This window comes from Abramis brama (genome assembly GCF_963993115.1).
Source record: "Abramis brama genome assembly, chromosome: 9".
Classification (NCBI taxonomy): Eukaryota; Metazoa; Chordata; class Actinopteri; order Cypriniformes; family Leuciscidae; genus Abramis; species Abramis brama.
The window spans coordinates 28,002,365-28,022,300 of NC_139971.1; the positions used below are offsets into that span (position 1 = coordinate 28,002,365).

A 19,936-nucleotide genomic window follows, 5' to 3' on the forward strand; every position below is an offset into this window, starting at 1 on the left:
TTGGGAGATGATCAACTTCCATATAGTTATTGAGTAAACAAAGTGACGGAGATGGAGGGATTCCACAACCCATGATAACAGAGAGTTTTGTGGTCACTGATATCCAAAATGAGTAAACTGATTGACAGGTCCATAGGGCATGAAGATAGTCATCTGTGCTCCCCATTGTGCACTGTGAACAAATGTCTGTGTCCCTCAAGCCCATTATAAACATCTTTTTTTCAGTGATGTGGATCCTGTGTATAATCTTAAACTGTATGAGCTGGAGGTTAGTATTGTTAGTCATTGAAAAAATATTGTTACAGACTTCCTTCCAGAGGTCGGTGTTGGGGGATAATAAGGCTAAATCATTTTCCCATTTGTTCATGGGTATTATAATTGTTGTATCATTATTTAATATAAGTTTATGTAGTTTGGATATTAGTTTGTTGGTGTTAGTAATTTTCATTATATCTTCCATTAACTTAGAGGGATTAAGTGGGTTATTAATTATGTTGATCTTGGATTTAACTATGGATTTAATTTGTTGGTATTGTAGAAACTGTTCTCCCCCAAGACCGTATCTCTGGATTAGCGTTTGGAATGATACAAATTTATTATTTTCAAATAAGTGATGGAGATGCGTAATTCCTTTTTGTTTCCAGGATGGAAAATGTATAGGTTTATTGCATAGTTGAAAGTCAGGGTTGAACCAGATGGGGGTGTGTCTACATGATGTTAGTGATGAGTTATTAATTTTATTTACTTTCCACCAGGCTGTCAGAGTTGATGCAATTGTAACATTATTAAAGTAGTGCATTTTTTTAATTGATTTTGGTAGGAAGGCGAGATCTGAAACTGAAGTATTTTTACATTGATTTTGTTCCAATTCCATCCATGAATAATTTTGATTTTTATTATGGATCCATTTATACAAATATTGTAGCTGGTTTGCTAAAAAGTAATATTGAAAATTTGGAGCTTCCAGGCCACCTTGTGATTTTGTCTTCTGTAATTTTTCTAGTGATATTTTGGATGTTTTGTTTTTCCAATAGAACTGAGAGATTAATGAATCAAGTGATTTGAACCATTTATCGCTGGGAGTTGTTGGAAGCATTGAGAACAGATAGTTGACTTGTGGTAAAGTTTTCATTTTAACTGTAGCAATGCGCCCGACAAGTGATAGTGGTAGGTTAGTCCAGCGTTTTAAATCATCTCCTATTTTTTTTAACAGTGGAGTATAGTTAAGATTGAACAACTCTGACAGTCTGGATGAAATGTTGACACCCAAGTATGTAATGTTGCCGGTGCGGAGTGGGAGAGAAGAATCATGAGCTGTGGAATCCCAGGCATCCTCTGAAAGTGGTAGTATTGTTGATTTATTCCAGTTTATTGTATAATCAGAAATTTTTGAAAAATTATTAATAATTTTAAAGGTTTCTTTCAGTGATTTCGAAGGGTTTTGCAAACATAACAATAAATCATCCGCATAAAGACAGATTTTATGTTGTGTATTGATGTTTTGTATTCCTCTGATATTATTGTTTTGTCGTATTGCTGCTGCAAGTGGTTCTATAAATATGGCAAATAAAGAGGGAGAAAGTGGGCATCCTTGTCTGGTCCCTCTGTGAAGTGTGAAATTTTGTGATGTGATCCCGTTTGTTGTTATTGTGGCCCTAGGTGAAGAATATAATATTTTTATCCAATGGATGAATGACTCTCCAAAGCCAAATCTGTGTAGAGTGTAAAAAAGAAATGTCCAGTTTACTTTATCAAACGCAATACCAATTTCAATACCTCATTACTCCACGACTCCGACTTTGACTGTTTCATTAGGAAAGAATGGGCTTTCTTTCTGGAAATGAATGACTCTCCAGGGATTTCTCCATCATTATTATGGGAAACAGGCAAAGCAGTAATTACAGGAAAAATAATATCATATTCAACATACAGGAAAAAAAAACAACAAGAGCTGGAAAATAACTTAGAACAGAGAATTAAACTTCTCACAGATACCTATACTACCGATCCTAGTGAGGAAATACAATGCGAACTAAACTGTCTTAAAGCTGAACTCGATAGCATCATTAACCAAAAAACACAGTTTATTATCCAACGACTCAAATATAAACAATATCAATATTCTAACAAAATGGGCAAATATTTAGCAAATCAACTAAAGCGTAAACAAGAAAAAGCAATTATTCCATCCATATACAATGAATCAGACAGAATAACCCAGAACCCACAAGAAATTAATCATGTATTCCGAACTTTTTACCAAAACTTATATTCATCAGATCACAATCCAGATGAAAAAGAAATAGAACATTTTCTGAAAAAATTAAAACTACCAACAATGTCAAAAGAGCAGGCAAATGCATTAGATGTACCATTCACTAATGATGAGCTCCATAAAGCATTAGACAAAATACCAAATAACAAATCACCCGGACCTGATGGACTACCAGCTGAATTTTATAGACACTTCTGGCCAATTCTATCTCTGTTATTCGTCAAAGTTATCAAAGAAATTAAAACCACATCAACAATACCAACACACATGAACACGGCAGCTATGACACTTCTGCTAAAACCAAACAAAGATCCAATGCACCCTTCTAGTTACCGACCTCTCTCATTAATAAACACAGATTTAAAAATCATCACCAAAGTATTAGCTACTAGAATAGAAACAGTTATCCCGATGTTAATTCACCATGATCAAACAGGTTTTATTAAACAAAGGAATGCCTCAGATAATGTACGCAGATTATTCAACTTAATTAATATTGCCCAACAAAAACAAACAAAAACTATAATTGTATCACTTGATGCTGAAAAAGCGTTTGATAAAGTAAACTGGACATTTCTTTTTTACACTCTACACATATTACATTATACTTAATATTATATTAAGTTGTTTAACGTCCACAGAATTGTTAACGCCCCGCTTAACATTAAAGATTATAGTTTGTTTTCAATTGTTATCACCATCTTCTTTGACTCAAATAAAGGTAGGCTACTATATGTGCTTAAAATCTTTGTACATTTTGTGCTCTTCTGTCAGATTTGTTAGAGGAACTATGCCACACAGTTGTAATGCAAACTCATTAAGAACTATAAAGTTACATGTCCTTGTAAAGACTATGAATAAAATTCAAACATATTCGTTATACAGGATTTATGTGTGCACAAAAGTAAATTCAAGAGGTCAATTTATTACGAAAGAGTGTAAGGCATATAGGAAAAAAAGACAATTAGCCATGAAGAATACAGAAATCCTCTCTCCTGGTCTATTGTGAAAGTTTATGTCGATCCAGTATGTAAAATGATATTTTTTCCCCTAATCGATGACCCGCTTTACATTTAGTTTCTCGGTTTTGTTCAGTTTGTAAAGACTACTCTCTGAGCGTGGTCAAACATGTTCATAGGAATAATGAAAACATGAACAACTACTACATTTTGAGAATTAAATGACAGTCCTTCTACATGACACTGCTTGAGACTAAACAAATGAAATTTATTTTAGAACATCTTTCTGGTCTATCTACGCTGTGGGATCGCAAGACACAATTAACCAACATGAAAAGTGAGTTATGCTGTTTTTCTGTTACCTATTCAACCATTACACTTCAAACTTTTCCAACTATTACACTTTGCGTTTCACCGCACAGTCATAGATACACAGTTCTTTTGTGTTTGTCTCTAACTAACTGTTAAGTAAATGAACTAAGTTGATAAGTAGTAATTTTAAGTGAAAGGTGCAATGTTTCTGTCCATGCCAATACTTTGACACCAGTGTTTTAGCCGTCTGTCTTTTAGGTTTGATCCAGAAAACAGATGGTGTGTTTTATGTCTTAATATATTGTTCTCCTTTTTTTAATGAAAACCTGCAGTTTTTGTTCACAGAAGAGTACCAAAATGTTTAGTATATCGTAAATTTCAATAGTTAGCTAGCAAATGCAAGTGAACTGTTTATTACTGTGATAATTTATAGTTATATGTGAAACAAGCTCAGTCACATCAGAGTTGAATTGGAGCAGTTATTGTCACGCATGTTTAACAGTGCTAGTGTTCTTGGCCTCATCAAAGTTCACACAAGGCACAACATTTTTCACTGTGGTGCGTTTCATTCTTCCAAAGTTCCATTGCTTCAAAGTTTAATTGTAGCATGTAACAGTTTGGAGACATTTTTATTATTATTATTATTATTATTTTTATGGTACTTTGATTTTGTGTGCACTTTTCCTGAAACAAACTGTTAACCGTGTGTGTGTGTGTGTGTGTGTGTGTCTTCCTTACACTTTGAAAAACAACTGTTTCCTCTAATCTGCTGTAATTTTAGTGAGCTCTAGGTGTTCTCGACTTCTCTTTGTTCAAATAAGACAGTGCTCCCATGAATTTTGGGGTGGTATGTGGATATAGAATGCAGCACAAGGAACTCTTAAATATTTAATCTAATAAAACATCTATGTAGTGTTTTTAAAAACACCGTAAAACAAAGGTATGAAGACATCTGTCTATCAGAGACCTTCACAAACTATGGTGTAAAACAAAATACAGTGCATCAGAGTACAACGATTTACCTGCAAATTACTGTAATCACTTTTGTTTGAAGAAAAAACTGGTTAATCTCACTAAGTGTGATGTTTTATGACTACTGAAGGTGTCACATCCTTAGAGCATTACAACCCTGGTTGTTTCTCACCTACAGCTCCTGAATTTGGTATTTAAATAAGATTTAGGATAGTAAGTAAAACTCTAGTGTTACAATGGCTACTTCAAAAACTCCTGAAAACATTTAGAGTGATGTGTGTAACACCAACAAGAACAGCAACAGATGAACAGTTAACAAGCTTCAACAGATGAAGACCTTCACTATCCACTCCAGAAAATTAGTTTGACAAAGTTTCTACGTGAAGATGAAGATTTGGTGAAACAGGACTTTCTGATACTGTATCTGATGAGCGCGTAGGAAGATTTGTGTTTGACAAGGGGTCAATGCATTCCCACAAATGCTTCTGCTTTGCAGCTGCCATCGGCCTACGTCACGATTACTAAACGCTGCTATTGGCGGACGTAATGTTTACGTCCCGATCATTAAGTAGCCTATGTAAGGCGAACGGAACGGAACAGTTAAATTGACAATAAATTAACATTGTGAGTTACATTTTATAAACAATATTGTCAATATTGTTTGTTTTCCCTCTATTTTGCTGACGAGAATTTCAAAATAAAGCCATACCAGAGTCTCAGTGCAACAGACAGCGATTGAACCGAACCGTGAATTGTGAATCGTTACATAATCCGATATAATTCTAAATTCAGTTGTTGTAATATTTTACAATATTAGCCTGCTGTTTGTTGTTGGATTTTTCAAAACTTGAAACTTGTGTGTGTGTGTGTCAGTTGGATTTTTAAATGTTCTTGAAATAGGTCTCTTATATGCTCACCCAGCCTGCATTTATTTGATTCAAATATAGTAGCCTAGCCTAGGCTATAAACAGCAGTATTGTGATATATAATATTACAGTTTTGAATAACAGTTTCTATTTGGACATCTGTTAAAAGTTTTTTTTTTTCTTCTTTTTTTTTTCTTTTCTTTTTCTTCCTGATTTCTAATTTTAACGATCTCACAGCTTTATTTACGCAATAGTAAATGCAGTGAGAATATATTAATGCCAGATCGGATTGCCACTTCTGTGTCACCTATGCACTGCAAAGATGGATTTTCATTTGATGATTTAATTTGACTGGTAACAGTGGTATTGTGTAATTATTAATTGAATGCATTAATTAAATAATTATTTCTTGAATTCATTTTTTTTTTTTTTTTTTTTGCCTCTGTCACAGTGTATTCTTAACCTGAATTAGCACTGTTCATATCAGAGGTACGGTAGGCAACACCAATAGGTAGGCTATCATGTAACACAAAATAAACATATTTTTTCTTCATGATATACAGGGCATAATCTGTATATGCCGTTTTTATTTTGTCACCATCTGCGGACATCACTGGGTTTTAATTTGAGGTATAAATTAATTTGAGGTTTAGTTCGACTGCTATCTACATTTTGGTCGGCAGGACGGAACCGATATCCAATAACGGTTCAATACGAATATATAATTATAATTTATTTCTGTGATCAAAGCTGAATTTTCAGCATCATTACTCCAGTCTCCAGTGTCACATGATCCTTCAGAAATCATTCTAATATGATATATGAATAATGGTCAAAAAGCATTCATTGTTATTATCAATAACAATGATAATAACTATTTAACTATTTAGCTATTTAACATTTTTTTTTTTTTTTTTTGGATTCTTTGATGAATAGAAAGATCTTCTTTTTTTCTTTTTCTTTTTTTTTTCTTGTAAAAAGCCTTTCTTTAAAGTGAATTTCGTTTTGTATAAATTGTAATCTTAATTTTAATCGATGTTTCATCCACCGGTTGCCTGCATGGACTTAATAAATTAGAAGGCAAATATAGCAGATCATGCTGAAGAACTGAAGCTCATCTCGACGTGCGTGCAGATTGAAAATAGTTTAAATTATTGAACGGCTTTATTGTGTTTTAATGTTATGTGAAATGTTACCAATAGTTATTTTCTCATTTTATGTCATTATCATGAAAAAGAAGAAAATGAAAGATTACAATTCAGGCTGTTTATAGAACGGCGGGCGACTCGGGAGACTCCATGCGGGCTAGCAGGTGCCCTTGGGCACCCACCATGTTGGAGACCACTGGTGTACAGTATACATTTCCTGGACTATTTAAATCAAATGAAATAAATAATAATAATAATAATAAAAAAAAAAAAAAAATCATCGAGCCGCGATGGGAGCTTACCCGCCCAGATCAGCCGACCGCCTGGCGATCAATGGGTGGCGCCTGCCTGCTCGCCCTCAACGACAAGTAGTGGGAGTGCGCGACGGCCTTTTATAGGGCAGACTCGACCTGTCTTTCTCCTCGATGGTAACTGGAAATTCAAGCTGCGATTTTTCACGCTGGATATACTCGCGCGATCAAATATATGGTTGTGCTAAACACGATAAAAACACAAATGCTACGTTTATTCGTTAAAACAGTCGGTATTTCCCACAAATGCTTCTGCTTTGCAGCTGCCATCGGCCTACGTCACGATTACTAAGCGCTGCTATTGGCGGACGTAATGTTCACGTCCCGATCATTAAGTATGTAAGGCGAACGGAACGGAACAGTTAAATTGACAATAAATTAACATTGTGAGTTACATTTTATAAACAATATTGTCAATATTGTTTGTTTTCCCTCCATTTTGCTGACGAGAATTTCAAAATAAAGCCATACCAGAGTCTCAGTGCAACAGACAGCGATTGAACCGAACCGTGAATTGTGTGAACCGTTACATAATCCTATATAATTCTAAATTCAGTTGTTGTAATATTTTACAATATTAGCCTGCTGTTTGTTGTTGGATTTTTCAAAACTTGAAACTTGTGTGTGTGTGTGTGTGTGTCAGTTGGATTTTTAAATGTTCTTGAAATAGGTCTCTTATATGCTCACCCAGCCTGCATTTATTTGATTCAAATATAGTAGCCTAGCCTAGGCTATAAACAGCAGTATTGTGATATATAATATTACAGTTTTGAATAACAGTTTCTATTTGGACATCTGTTAAAAGTATTTTTTTTTTCTTCTTTTTTTTTTCTTTTCTTTTTCTTCCTGATTTCTAATTTTAACGATCTCACAGCTTTATTTACGCAATAGTAAATGCAGTGAGAATATATTAATGCCAGATCGGATTGCCACTTCTGTGTCACCTATGCACTGCAAAGATGGATTTTCATTTGATGATTTAATTTGACTGGTAACAGTGGTATTGTGTAATTATTAATTGAATGCATTAATTAAATAATTATTTCTTGAATTCATTTTTTTTTTTTTTTTTTTTTTGCCTCTGTCACAGTGTATTCTTAACCTGAATTAGCACTGTTCATATCAGAGGTACGGTAGGCAACACCAATAGGTATATCATGTAACACAAAATAAACATATTTTTTCTTCATGATATACAGGGCATAATCTGTATATGCCGTTTTTATTTTGTCACCATCTGCGGACATCACTGGGTTTTAATTTGAGGTATAAATTAATTTGAGGTTTAGTTCGACTGCTATCTACATTTTGGTCGGCAGGACGGAACCGATATCCAATAACGGTTCAATACGAATATATAATTATAATTTATTTCTGTGATCAAAGCTGAATATTCAGCATCATTACTCCAGTCTCCAGTGTCACATGATCCTTCAGAAATCATTCTAATATGATATATGAATAATGGTCAAAAAGCATTCATTGTTATTATCAATAACAATGATAATAACTATTTAACTATTTAGCTATTTAACATTTTTTTTTTTTTTAGGATTCTTTGATGAATAGAAAGATCTTCTTTTTTTCTTTTTCTTTTTTTTTTCTTGTAAAAAGCCTTTCTTTAAAGTGAATTTCGTTTTGTATAAATTGTAATCTTAATTTTAATCGATGTTTCATCCACCGGTTGCCTGCATGGACTTAATAAATTAGAAGGCAAATATAGCAGATCATGCTGAAGAACTGAAGCTCATCTCGACGTGCGTGCAGATTGAAAATAGTTTAAATTATTGAACGGCTTTATTGTGTTTTAATGTTATGTGAAATGTTACCAATAGTTATTTTCTCATTTTATGTCATTATCATGAAAAAGAAGAAAATGAAAGATTACAATTCAGGCTGTTTATAGAACGGCGGGCGACTCCATGCGGGCTAGCAGGTGCCCTTGGGCACCCACCATGTTGGAGACCACTGGTGTACAGTATACATTTCCTGGACTATTTAAATCAAATGAAATAAATAATAATAATAATAATAATAATAAAAAATAAAAAAAAATCATCGAGCCGCGATGGGAGCTTACCCGCCCAGATCAGCCGACCGCCTGGCGATCAATGGGTGGCGCCTGCCTGCTCGCCCTCAACGACAAGTAGTGGGAGCGCGCGACGGCCTTTTATAGGGCAGACTCGACCTGTCTTTCTCCTCGACGGTAACTGGAAATTCAAGCTGCGATTTTTCACGCTGGATATACTCGCGCGATCAAATATATGGTTGTGCTAAACACGATAAAAACACAAATGCTACGTTTATTCGTTAAAACAGTCGGTATTTCCCACAAATGCTTCTGCTTTGCAGCTGCCATCGGCCTACGTCACGATTACTAAGCGCTGCTATTGGCGGACGTAATGTTCACGTCCCGATCATTAAGTATGTAAGGCGAACGGAACGGAACAGTTAAATTGACAATAAATTAACATTGTGAGTTACATTTTATAAACAATATTGTCAATATTGTTTGTTTTCCCTCCATTTTGCTGACGAGAATTTCAAAATAAAGCCATACCAGAGTCTCAGTGCAACAGACAGCGATTGAACCGAACCGTGAATTGTGTGAACCGTTACATAATCCTATATAATTCTAAATTCAGTTGTTGTAATATTTTACAATATTAGCCTGCTGTTTGTTGTTGGATTTTTCAAAACTTGAAACTTGTGTGTGTGTGTGTGTGTGTGTCAGTTGGATTTTTAAATGTTCTTGAAATAGGTCTCTTGCTCACCCAGCCTGCATTTATTTGATTCAAATATAGTAGCCTAGCCTAGGCTATAAACAGCAGTATTGTGATATATAATATTACAGTTTTGAATAACAGTTTCTATTTGGACATCTGTTAAAAGTATTTTTTTTTTCTTCTTTTTTTTTTCTTTTCTTTTTCTTCCTGATTTCTAATTTTAACGATCTCACAGCTTTATTTACGCAATAGTAAATGCAGTGAGAATATATTAATGCCAGATCGGATTGCCACTTCTGTGTCACCTATGCACTGCAAAGATGGATTTTCATTTGATGATTTAATTTGACTGGTAACAGTGGTATTGTGTAATTATTAATTGAATGCATTAATTAAATAATTATTTCTTGAATTCATTTTTTTTTTTTTTTTTTTTTTGCCTCTGTCACAGTGTATTCTTAACCTGAATTAGCACTGTTCATATCAGAGGTACGGTAGGCAACACCAATAGGTATATCATGTAACACAAAATAAACATATTTTTTCTTCATGATATACAGGGCATAATCTGTATATGCCGTTTTTATTTTGTCACCATCTGCGGACATCACTGGGTTTTAATTTGAGGTATAAATTAATTTGAGGTTTAGTTCGACTGCTATCTACATTTTGGTCGGCAGGACGGAACCGATATCCAATAACGGTTCAATACGAATATATAATTATAATTTATTTCTGTGATCAAAGCTGAATTTTCAGCATCATTACTCCAGTCTCCAGTGTCACATGATCCTTCAGAAATCATTCTAATATGATATATGAATAATGGTCAAAAAGCATTCATTGTTATTATCAATAACAATGATAATAACTATTTAACTATTTAGCTATTTAACATTTTTTTTTTTTTTTTTTGGATTCTTTGATGAATAGAAAGATCTTCTTTTTTTCTTTTTCTTTTTTTTTTCTTGTAAAAAGCCTTTCTTTAAAGTGAATTTCGTTTTGTATAAATTGTAATCTTAATTTTAATCGATGTTTCATCCACCGGTTGCCTGCATGGACTTAATAAATTAGAAGGCAAATATAGCAGATCATGCTGAAGAACTGAAGCTCATCTCGACGTGCGTGCAGATTGAAAATAGTTTAAATTATTGAACGGCTTTATTGTGTTTTAATGTTATGTGAAATGTTACCAATAGTTATTTTCTCATTTTATGTCATTATCATGAAAAAGAAGAAAATGAAAGATTACAATTCAGGCTGTTTATAGAACGGCGGGCGACTCCATGCGGGCTAGCAGGTGCCCTTGGGCACCCACCATGTTGGAGACCACTGGTGTACAGTATACATTTCCTGGACTATTTAAATCAAATGAAATAAATAATAATAATAATAATAATAATAAAAAATAAAAAAAAATCATCGAGCCGCGATGGGAGCTTACCCGCCCAGATCAGCCGACCGCCTGGCCCGTTAAAGCTGGGGAACAATAGTCTGTTTGAGGAAGGGGAGAAGGAAAAAGAAGGGGAAGAAGGGGAAGAAGGGGAAGAAGGAAAAAGAGGGAAAAGAGAAGGAAAAATGAGAAAAATTGAAGAAAAAAATTAAAGGAAAGGGAAAAGGTAAACCGACCCTTCACACTGCTGTGTGATTCTTGGTAGATTGGTATTCATATTTTATAGAAAATTGCCTTTTTATATATTTCATGGGCAAAATCACTGACGTGAACGACGTCGGTTCGAGTCCCACCTCGGACAAGGTTGAAATCACCCAATATCTTTTCTAATCTTTTCTTAATGAATGAACACATATGAATAAATTTCATGTGCTTTTATGCCTTAACACTTATTTTATAAAAAACGTATTTCTCATTGTATGGATACATGTTAAAATGTATTTATTATATGAATATGTGGTTTATTGAAATGTATTATTTATTTTATCATTTCACCATTGAATATAATAAATCTTTTTTAAATTACTCTCTTTTCTAACTGAACTATATTTATTTTTTGAGTAAATTAATAAACGGAGCATTGACATCACGCTGACATTATGGATAAATCAGAGGTCAAGATAAATCAAGTAAATTGTAAATTAATAAGCACTTATATATATAACGATTAACGATCTGAAATCTGATTCGTTCTACGGTGATTGTGAATCCAAGGTCAATGCCTTTGTGATATAATATTATGATAGCGAGTGATATTTCACTGGAATTTAAAATGTTTCATATGTTAATTTTATTAATGTTTTTCTCATTGTATGGATACATGTTTATATTTATTACCTATATGAATATGGAGTTCCTTGAAACGTACTATACATATTATATATATAGGTCTATAATAATAATAATAATAATTATTATTATAATAATGTTTTGACTTAGGCTCACAGAATGATTTATAAAAGACGACAAAATGTCTGATGATAAATTATGATTGCAGTAAACACACAAAGATAGAAATATCTCTAACCAAAAACCCTAACTGAAATATTACCATATGTTTCAACTTAAATGTATAAAAAGTTATTACTATATTCATATGTGTTGTTTGTATGTATGTATGTATGTTACATATTTGCTTCAGAAAAAAACACCCAATTCATTAATACAATCTAATTTAAACATGAAAGAAATGAGAATTGAAAGTACTGCCACAATGTAATTGTCTTCTCTGAGTGAATGTTGACAATAAATAAAGGCCTTGCTGTTTAAATATATTAACAATTTATTACAAAATATACACACAGTAAGCATGGCACAGATACAAATGAATTGAATAATTAAATATTAAATATAAAACACAAATATAAAATAAATAAATAAATAAACCAAATAAAAAAGTACTAAAGGTAGAAGATTCTGGTCAACTGGTAAAAAATATACAAAAGACAAAATCAACACTCCTTACATGGCTCACAAAACTGCAATATACAGTATGTTATTTCTGTTATGTTAATTATTTTTGAAATGCCAGACCTGTTATGTGGGATTAATATTGAACAGTTTATTTCTTATCTGCCCTCTTCCTCCGCATCTCCTCCATCCACTGGTCAAGTGTAATACCAGCATTTTGGGGACAGTATATGTACCCATAATACTGGCTGTGGCCACTTTCTTTGTTGCGGGGCTGTTGGCACTGACTGCATTTATTTTTATCAACTTTCCGATTGTAAGTCCTCCGGGCAGGTGGTGGTGAGGAAAGGGGGCCAGCAGGAGTAATCCGTTTGGATGCATAGGCTTGTGGGGTTGAAAACACATACACAAGAGGGTCACTGGCAGGGCTGGGGCCGGAGACAGTAGGCAAAGGGGCAGGGGTAGGTGGAGATGTCTGCTGAGGGAACAATTGGCTCTGAGCTGGCAACCTTGTGCAGACAGACTGCAGAGAATCTGTGCGTTGGGCCGGAGCTGCAGACTTCCTCTTGACCACTGCTTGTCCTGCTGTACTTTGAGGCAAGTGGTACTGATGTTGAGGGCCAGGCTGTGGTGGTGCAGCAGTGGGGCGTACCTGCACTGGTGGGAGAGGTACGGGAGCAACAGGAATGTAGGCAGGCAAGTTGACCCCTTGCAGCAGAATATTACATTCCTGCCTCTTCAGTCGCTTGTTGTGCCACTGAATGAGAGTTGTTTGATTAACATCAAACAACTGCAGAGTAGAGCTCTGCATGACTGCACCATTACCCAGGACCAGCTGTCTGATCTTGCTGTAGTCTCTGAGAATTAGAGTCCATCTAGTCAGTGCATATTTACCCTGTTTTTTTGGACTTTTATGGATGTCACAGAGTTTAACAAAAATGCACTCTACCAGACGACAACAGTCTGGCCACTGGGCAGGGGAACCTGTCGATCCTAGGACGCAACGTGTCATGCTCTCCACACCTGGCGTAAATTCAGGTTTCTTTTTAGAGCACCTGAAGCGTCCGGTTGCCAGGCGCGGCTGGTAGCGTGCAGAGTACGTCACACGCTGCTGGTCATATGGTAGAAGGTTCTGCCACAGAGCTATGATGGTACTGGCCTGCTGGGAGTTAAGTGTTTGTCCAATTTCATTCCTCAGTCCCACCAAGTACTCTGCCAGGCTGTCCACTCTGTCCATCCCTGGGATACTGCGCTCATCAACAGCCTGGTAAATATATGAATATATACAAATAAAATAACAACATCACAGGCAGAAAAATAACACATCTTACACACTTTTTACATGTCACAAAAGACCTACCAGCTCTTGCTGTGGTGCTGCTGGAGTCATGGCAGGTGTCCCAGAGGGACTTGTAGTTGTAGTAGTGGGAAGAGAGGCTGGGACGATGGGAAAGTACGGAGGAGCAGAGGCTAGGCTGGTGGGGACAGCTGTTGGGCCAAAGGGTGCAGTGGTATCCTCATTTGAAACCTGTTAAATGTAATAATAAAAATAAATAATAATAATCAAATAAGTATCAAAATAATACAATTACAAGCAAGACAATAACGCCACTGATACATGTCTCAAAACACTTGCCAGTTGTTGTGGGGCTGCAGGGGTGATGGGTGATGGCAGTGAAGAGGAGGGACTAGCAGCAGCAGAGCCGGTACAAGCATTCACAATCTGCAAAATGTAATACTCTTTTAAAAACACATTATTATAAAATGGATTTTAATTAGAGCATTATGCTTTTATTCATTTATGTATTCTTCAGATTTCTATTCATTGTCTTACATCTCTGTCTATTTCATGATTGCATTGTGTATTTTTTTGTGATTTGAAAATGTTTTGTAAAAGTGATATACAAATACATTTTCTAATTATTATTATACAATAATGATTATTATTATTATTATTATTATTACACATCAATAATAATAAATATCACAATACAATAAAAGTCTAAATTATCAGTACACGGTATGATAAAAACAAAATGTGACAGGCATAATTACCAGTCGTTGCTCAAGTGCAACAGATGCAGGCCCTGAAGGTCCAGCAGGTCCAGAAGTAGCCTGGAGAGAGGTGGGAGTTGGAATGACGGCTGAGCTGGTGGTGGCAGGTGATGGACCAGAGGATGGGTCCAGTAGCCCAACGGTTGGGTCCAAACCAGCATCTTCAAAGCCCTCATCTTCCAACTCTTCCTCTGTGCCTACATCTTCCAGCATCTGCTCAGTCTCCTCTGAGTCAGGTTGGACATCCTGCAAGGCCCTCCCTGTCTGGCGGTATAGGTAATCTATACCTATTAGCTCCCCTGGGACAGACAAGAAGGAAAATTTACTTTTCATAAAATTCATAAAAAGGTAATTCTATTTTATAGAAAATAGCCTCATGATGGAAAGCTTAAACTAACCAGTGTAAACCGCAGGTGGCTGAAAAGAGGGGACAAGTTTCCTTCCAAGCACCTTGACACTGTAGTTGTTAACACATTGAACAAGGTCGCCTGAGTAGCTGAGCAGTGATGGAGGCTTGACTGCCAGGGATGCAGCTTCACGGTCCTGATTCCATCTGTTAAGGCCTTCCAGGAGGTACAGCTGGAAATTCAGGCTGTTGGCACTGGTTCCTTAAGACAGTACAAATATGAGCAATATTGTTAGGTTAACTTGTTGTATTTGGTTCATTGACAGACATTAACTGTGTCAGTGTTCCCAGGATAATAACAATAATTATAATGATAACAATAACAATACTACTGCTACTACTACTACTAATAATAATAAAATGTTTAACTCCAAATATGTACTCATCTTGCTGATGAATAAAAAATGATTCCTACTGACCTGGAATGAACCTGTTCAGATGTAAGTGGAAGGATTCAAGTGATGTGGACCCTCTCGCACATCTGTAGTTTGGCAAGACAATGCCCCCCTTTGTAGTGGTGCCAGTTACAGTGTACAGAAGGACACCTGGTTCATCTTGAATGCACTTCACGTGCTTCTTCTGGGTTTGCCAGATGTGCTGCATCCTCTCGTGGTCCAAGAGAGGGACACCAAGAAGGTCTCTGCCCTTTACCCCCATGAGCTCATTGAGAAGCAGTTCAATCATTATGATAGTCTGCGGCTCCCCTCTTGTCCGCCTCCTGCAGTGCAACCCCAGTTCCTCCTTGGTTATCTGCTGGTCCACTAATTTTTCAGTGATCCCAGGAACACCTTCTCCTTTCAGCTGTTCCCTCTTAGCTTGACACAGCAACTTAACATCTCCACTGTCCCACTCAAAAATGCAGCTTGACAGTCTGGACATGAAGATGGGGTACAGAGGATGTGCATCCTTTGTACACCCAGATGCCAGTCGCCGCATGTAGTGGTATATGTCAAGCTTTACAACCAGGTCTGGCCACCCACCAAATCTTTGTTTGAGTTTTGTCTGTCCAGTGCCCTCCCGACAACATTCACAATCCACATAGAGAAGCCGAGGAGGAGCCACACCAGCATTGCTGTACCTGCGGATGAGATCAGCAGCCATGGTGTCAAGAGCAGGACCCTCCTGAGCAGTCAGGACACTGATGAGGATTTGGCCCACCTCATTGCTCACAGATGTAAGCCACAAGGCGGTCCCCTTGGCAAAGCCTGATAGCTTCTTGGTGATCTGTGATAACACAAAAGACAATGAGTGCCTAAAGCCCAAATAAACTTTTTATTTTATATGTAAAACACTGAAATAATACTGTTTTTTACACAAAGCAATAATTAAATTTTTCACAGGTCTTTAATGCTAATGTTGTATTTTAGACTTTTGTTTGTAAGGTGTGATTCTACAGTAGTAAGAGTAAAAAATATTGACCTTTTTTGTGGAATCCATTTTTAATATATTGCCAAAGGTTGAAGTTATGCTGGCTTTGATGTGATCCAGTCTGCTTAAGATGTCTCGGCCATAAACAGCCAGCATCCACCTGTGAGAAGGAATAGCCACTGGCTTCGGAGGGTCGTGGACAGGGAGCAGGCTTGGCTGGGCAACAAAGTCTGAGCATGTGCCAAGGTAGCGACAAACACGCTTCAGCCACTCCTCGCTGTGATTTTCCCTCACCTGCCTGACCAAGCGGCTGGGGCTATTACCCAAGGTCCTCTCCCTCAGAAAACGGATCACACGCATGTCACAAGCGTATCTGTATTAAGAAACAAAGTGAAAAAATGGCAAACATTAAAACAAGCTAATTTCTAATGTGTTTGAATGACAAACATTTGTGACACAGGCTAAATAATTTCAGTATACTCACCTTCGTGTCAGGATCAGTCGGAACTCCATTCTGTGTGCCAAATCCAGCTGGTCCAAGATGGTCTTGCTACTGGAAATGTAACTCGTCTTACAACCAGTGGCACTGCACCAGAGGGTCTCCGTGATCATCAGGTAGTACCTATCGACATCCAAAACCTGGCGGGCTCTCTTGTGGGCTCCATAACCTGTGAGCTGTTTTCCACACTCAGGACAGCACAGCCTGACCTTCCAAAGGTGGTATGGCATCCACAAGAGAAGCCGGTGTGTAAAAAAATGCTCTGGAGTGGGGGCCTGATGATAAATAAGCGCTGGCTCTGGTGGATCATACCACAGCTTAAGGTCAGTGCGCAGCCGGTGGTTCCTCCACAGAGCAGATGAAATCCACTTCTGATCCTGAGGTGGTATGGTCCCTATCAGCTTTGCAGGCAGCCAGCCAGGCTCTGAACCAGGAGCAGTCTCCATGTCAGCAGTGGGGTGAGCTGACCGACCAACCACAGATGGAGCAGCAGAGTTGACAAAAAAAGGGGTGGCAGTGGCAGATCCAGAGGGTGCAGTGGCAAGAGGAGCAGAGGAGGTACCAGTGAAGGAGGCGGCAGCTGACACTTCCTTTAAAAATAAAAAAGGCAAATAATGAAGGATGATTATTTGAAGTGAAGTGTCATTGTGAAGAAAACCACTTAAATTAAGAGTTTCTCACAGCTCTAGCAGCTACCGATGGTATCGAAGATGTGGTTGTGGACACAGGAGAGGGAGGAATAGACAGAGGAGAGACAGTCTGAATGAACATCCTGGAACTGCAGGCAGGCGATGGTGTCCTCCTTGTCATGGCACTTGTGACAGTGCTGGACATGGCAGAAGAGTCGGAAGTGCAACTGATGGGCTGAGAGAATATAACCACGATTTTATTGTATGATTGTAAAATCAAATTCAAACTGTCATTCTCTTTACAATACCTTGGTTGCATGCTTCCTGCCCAAATCTAAGTTTGGCTTTAAAGCGGCACCGTGGGACCCACCGAACCGTGGCTTTATAAACTGAAAAAATGTTTTTTAAAAAGTCATCTTAAGTGGAGCCTTGTAAATTAAAATGCATATATTTGAATATGCTAAAAATTTAAATATCAGTATCAGTAAATACTCATTACTTACTGATGCCATAGTCAAAGTTGGCTTGCGGGTTGTGAGAGCAGGTGTTGCCATCTGCCCAGATGTTGCCGTGAGAGCAGGTGTTGCCATCTGCCCAGATGTTGCCGTGAGAGCAGGTGTTGCCGTGAGAGCAGGTGTTGCCATCTGCCCAGATGTTGCCGTGAGAGCAGGTGTTGCCATCTGCCCAGATGTTGCCGTGAGAGCAGGTGTTGCCATCTGCCCAGATGTTGCCGTGAGAGCAGGTGTTGCCGTGAGAGCAGGTGTTGCCATCTGCCCAGATGTTGCCGTTAGAGCAGGTGTTGCCGTGAGAGCAGGTGTTGCCATCTGCCCAGATGTTGCCGTTAGACCAGGTGTTGCCGTGAGAGCAGGTGTTGCCGTGAGAGCAGGTGTTGCCATCTGCCCAGATGTTGCCGTTAGACCAGGTGTTGCCGTGAGAGCAGGTGTTGCCGTCTGACCCGCTGTAGCGACAGATGATGCAGATGAGGGACCTGGTGTCAGCTACAGGTTAAGAGAAAAGAAAATTAAATTTAATAATAGAGACAACAACACCAACATTTCATAATTTTAGGAAAAGATTGTGGATACCTTTGCTATATGAAATCCACAACTACATGTCTGTGTCCCTCCAAACAAAGGCATTTGTCCCCTAAACTGCACTGGACATTTTCCAATCTGTAATATTGTTTGGCAGTGAATCATAAGAATGTGAAGAATGTGACATAGCTTTATGTTTTATTATTGTACACATAACACTTTATCTAAATTTACCTTCAGATACAGGTCATGCCACTTTTTCTGGCGGGGTGCCGGCCTGTTTCCTGCCTCAGAAGGCCAGACCCCTACAGCAGCAAACCTTCGCAGGCGTGACATCCACTCCTCTTCGCTCATAGCCCTGTGCTTTTTGTGTTTGGATGCCATCTTCTATTACTAGAGTAAATAAAATTGTAACTATTCACTTTAAATTTGTAACTATTCAGTAAATGGTTTAACCATATCAACATGGGTAGTTTAGTTTTAACTAACTACTATAAAACTCCTGTATGTAGATAGCATTAGATGGTACCTCAGTGTATAATTTATTAATACATAGTACCTCAGTGTATAATATATTAATACATAGTACCTCAGTGTATTATATATTTCTGTAATACATATAATATATTAATACATAGTACCTCAGTGTATTATATATTAATACATAGTACCTCAGTGTATTATATATTAATACATAGTACCTCAGTGTATAATATATTAATACATAGTACCTCAGTGTATTATATATTTCTGTAATACATATAATATATTAATACATAGTACCTCAGTGTATTATATATTAATACATAGTACCTCAGTGTATTATATATTAATACATAGTACCTCAGTGTATAATATATTAATACATAGTAGTAGCAGATATAGAAGTAATTTAATACAATCATTTTAAGATTATTATCAGTTGGTAAACACAAAATTATCAGTTGGTAAACACAAAGTCTCCTGTTATAACAGGTGCAACACCTGAATACAATACAAAACTCATTAATTCATATTAAATCATTGTCTGTGTTAAAAGTGAACACAATATCAGTTGTTGTACCAACGTTGTAACGTTACCAATGTAAACCATTCGTTTCTCTCTGTCGAAAATACGTTTCAGCTAATGCTAACGTTACTCCCTTCATTCATTCATTCATTCATTCATTCATTCTTAGCTAACGTTAAGTTAGTTAGCAGACTAAACAAAGCAACAACGTCGACGTCTTACCTAACACAATGTACAAGTTTATTTAAGAAAAAACTATTAATTAAATATTAATAGAGCAATCTTACCTCGGTGTCACCGTCAACGTCTTACCTAAAACAATGTAACGTAGTTAAAAGTTTATTAAAAAACAACAACAACAACAATAACTATGAATTAAAGCTAGTTAATTAAATAGAGAAATCTTACTTCGGTGACACCGTCAACGTCTTACCCATAGGTCGTCTTACCTAGTTTATTTTTATTTTTTTAAACTATAAAGCTGGTTAATTAGAGAAATCTTAC

The 19,936-nt window shown here is 36.9% G+C and overlaps 1 protein-coding gene across 1 annotated transcript; it reads right to left on the reverse strand.

The window, feature by feature from the left end:
- Positions 1 to 12,214: 12,214 nt before the first annotated feature.
- On the reverse strand, positions 12,215 to 19,137 carry LOC311089512 (uncharacterized protein). Its single transcript, XM_084124234.1, has 13 exons — positions 18,658 to 19,137; positions 18,475 to 18,561; positions 17,893 to 18,387; positions 17,698 to 17,778; positions 17,442 to 17,624; positions 16,746 to 17,350; positions 16,313 to 16,634; positions 15,313 to 16,117; positions 14,886 to 15,095; positions 14,488 to 14,786; positions 14,069 to 14,155; positions 13,793 to 13,960; positions 12,215 to 13,696 (listed from the first exon to the last, which is right to left on the reverse strand). The coding sequence occupies exons 1-13, from the start codon at positions 18,805 to 18,807 to the stop codon at positions 12,584 to 12,586; spliced, it is 4,605 nt and encodes a 1,534-aa protein (XP_083980360.1). The 5' UTR covers positions 18,808 to 19,137; the 3' UTR covers positions 12,215 to 12,583.
- Positions 19,138 to 19,936: the final 799 nt, after the last annotated feature.